Source organism: Lipotes vexillifer, unplaced genomic scaffold (genome assembly GCF_000442215.2).
Source record: "Lipotes vexillifer unplaced genomic scaffold, Lipotes_vexillifer_v1.1 scaffold1011, whole genome shotgun sequence".
Taxonomy (NCBI): domain Eukaryota; kingdom Metazoa; phylum Chordata; class Mammalia; order Artiodactyla; family Lipotidae; genus Lipotes; species Lipotes vexillifer.
In genome coordinates, this window is record NW_006787698.1 from 4,697,739 (window position 1) to 4,700,131 (window position 2,393).

The window sequence follows — 2,393 nt, forward strand, 5'->3', positions numbered from 1 at the left end:
AGTGTCCCTCTTGCCTCTCTGGACAGTCTGCTCCTGCTTTGGGGGTGCTCTGGTGGAGCTTGGGGGCGGGGAGCCGATGCCCTTTCTCCTCACGCACAATGTCACAGCAGATGCTTGTGTGAAATACTATGGGGAGACCAGCCTGGTTCTGGGTATACTCCGTCCATCTGTGCATCTGTCCACCACTCTGAGGTTGGGGGAGAGGGGGCTATGATGGGAACCCCCTCCCCTGGGTGACTGAACTAGGGTTTCCTCAGCTCACTATTCTCCCTGCCCCGGTCAAAGCTCTCCACCCAGAACTTCAGGACTACATTCCCTCCTTCCAAACCAGGCTGTGGGCTGGGGGCCGGGACCCCAGGGAGTGGGGTCCCTGTCTGGGGAGACCTGGGCCAGGGGTAGCTCTGGGAAGGCAGGGGTTAAAGGGCCCGCCGGCTGCCCCCCCTTCCCCCAGCTCAGCAGCTGGTTGGAGGGGGAGTTGCTAAGGAGACTCCCATCACCATGGTGACGGGATTCTCCTGACACCCCATTGGCTCCCTGTTAGGTAGGAGCCCCTCCCTTCCACAGGTGCCCCTCTGGCTCCTCCTTGGGGGGAGAAGGAGGGAATATGGTGAGAGGAGCCCCGCTTCCTCAGACAGGGAGGGGTATGCCGAGTCCTGACTCCCCAAGCCTGGGGACCCCCATCCAGAGCTGGGAGAAGAGGAGGGACTGACCCCTCCCCTCTAGCAGCCTGCTGAGGACTCTGTTGGCTGAGCAGAGAAGTGAGAGGGACTCACGGGTTCTTCAGAAGCTTCTTGAGAGGGCCTGGCCTCACCCCCCCACACACCTGCCATGACCCCATCATTCCTTCCTTCTTGCCTCCTTCACCTTAGTTCAAGAGGATGCTAAACCGTGAACTCACACACCTGTCAGAAATGAGCAGGTCAGGAAACCAGGTTTCTGAGTACATCTCCACCACATTCCTAGGTGAGTGAAGAGTGGCACTTGTGTGTGGGTGGGTGTGTGGGGGGAGGCATTGCATAACTGGACTGCAGGGGGCCACCGCAGACCCTGGGTCCTGTTGCCCACATTTGCCCAGGGAACTCTGACTCAACTCCCCAAAGGTCAAAGTCAGCACGCTCAAGAGCTACTATATATCGCAATGCCCCCAAATTTAGTGGGACCCCAACTTCTATAGAACACCCACATTTAAAAATCTCTCCAAGCTGCAAAGCTCCTCCGAACTCAGGGGAACCCCATTGGAACTCTTAAACTCAAGACCCCAAGAAACTCCCAAACTCAAATAGAATTCCTAAACTTTAAAATGCCTCCAGGCTGAAAAGTCTCCCAAAATTCACTAGAATCTCCAAACTTGGATTTTGGCCCCCCCAAATTCAGAAGACCCCTCAAACTCAAGAGAGATGCCCGAACTCAGTAGGGTTCTCAAACTTAAGGGAAGCCCTGCCCTTAAGAGCCCATAAAAGACCCCTAAACCTTTCCACCAAGCTGAAAAGTCTCCCAAATTCAGTAGAATCCCCAAACTTGGTATGACCCCCCAAATTCAGTAGACCCCCCCAAACTTTAGATACCCAAATTTAATAGGATTCTCCCTCTTAAGAACCTGTAAGTGATTCCCCAAACTTAGGCGAATTTCCTAACTCAGTGGAACCCTGAAGACAGTAGAATACCCCAAATTCACTGGAACCCTCAAGCTCATGGGGATCTCCAACTCATCCTAATCTCATCCTGAACCCAAGAGACCTAGCTGATGATATCCCCCCCAAACTCAGGATAATTTCACCCTCAGAATTTATCACCAAAGTTCCCCGAATTCAGGGTACCCCCCCACCAAGCTGGAAAGAAGGTTTCAGAGTTTCAAACACTCCCGCCAAAGGGGGTGTGGTGTGCCTGAGATCCAGCCAATAAGAGCACAGCATGCAAATGAGCCTCCTTAGGTCCTGTCATTGACTGGCGGTCCCCAGGTCACAATGGGTGGCCCTGGCTGGGCTCTGGAAACCCTAAAGAGCTCAGGAAAGGGGCTTCTGGGGCTGGCCCCCAGAAAGCCTGGTGTCCAGGGGGTGGGGGGGCGGTCCGTGGAGCCAGAGACCACCCTTCCCTCCCGCCTCCCAGTGCTGTCCACCTCCATCCGCCCTCTGGGTCACCATGGGGGTGTCTTCCCTGCCTGCTGGAGAGGGTTCCCTGCCTATCCGAGGCAGGCGGTGATTGGACTGGGGCTACCCCATAGCTCCGGGCTGGCCCCAGGGTCCCCACTCCAGCCCACCACCTCCCAGAAGAGTTCCTACCTCCTCTCTGGTTTCCAGTCCATAAGTAACCAACAGCATGACACCCAGAATAGGTCTGCCCTCCTGAGTGAGACTTCCCAGGGCTTGAGGGGTTGGTGGGGGGGGGGGGGGGGG

At 56.1% G+C, this 2,393-nt stretch overlaps 1 protein-coding gene across 6 annotated transcripts in view; it reads left to right on the top strand.

The window, feature by feature from the left end:
* PDE4A (phosphodiesterase 4A) overlaps positions 1–2,393 on the top strand; it is a 44,304-nt gene that overhangs the window by 33,273 nt on the left and 8,638 nt on the right. For all 6 annotated transcript variants that reach the window (XM_007460665.1, XM_007460664.1, XM_007460667.1 and 3 more), the window contains one exon: positions 870–963. In XM_007460665.1, coding sequence (XP_007460727.1) covers positions 870–963 — 94 coding nt within the window. The remainder of the gene's footprint in view (positions 1–869; positions 964–2,393) is intronic.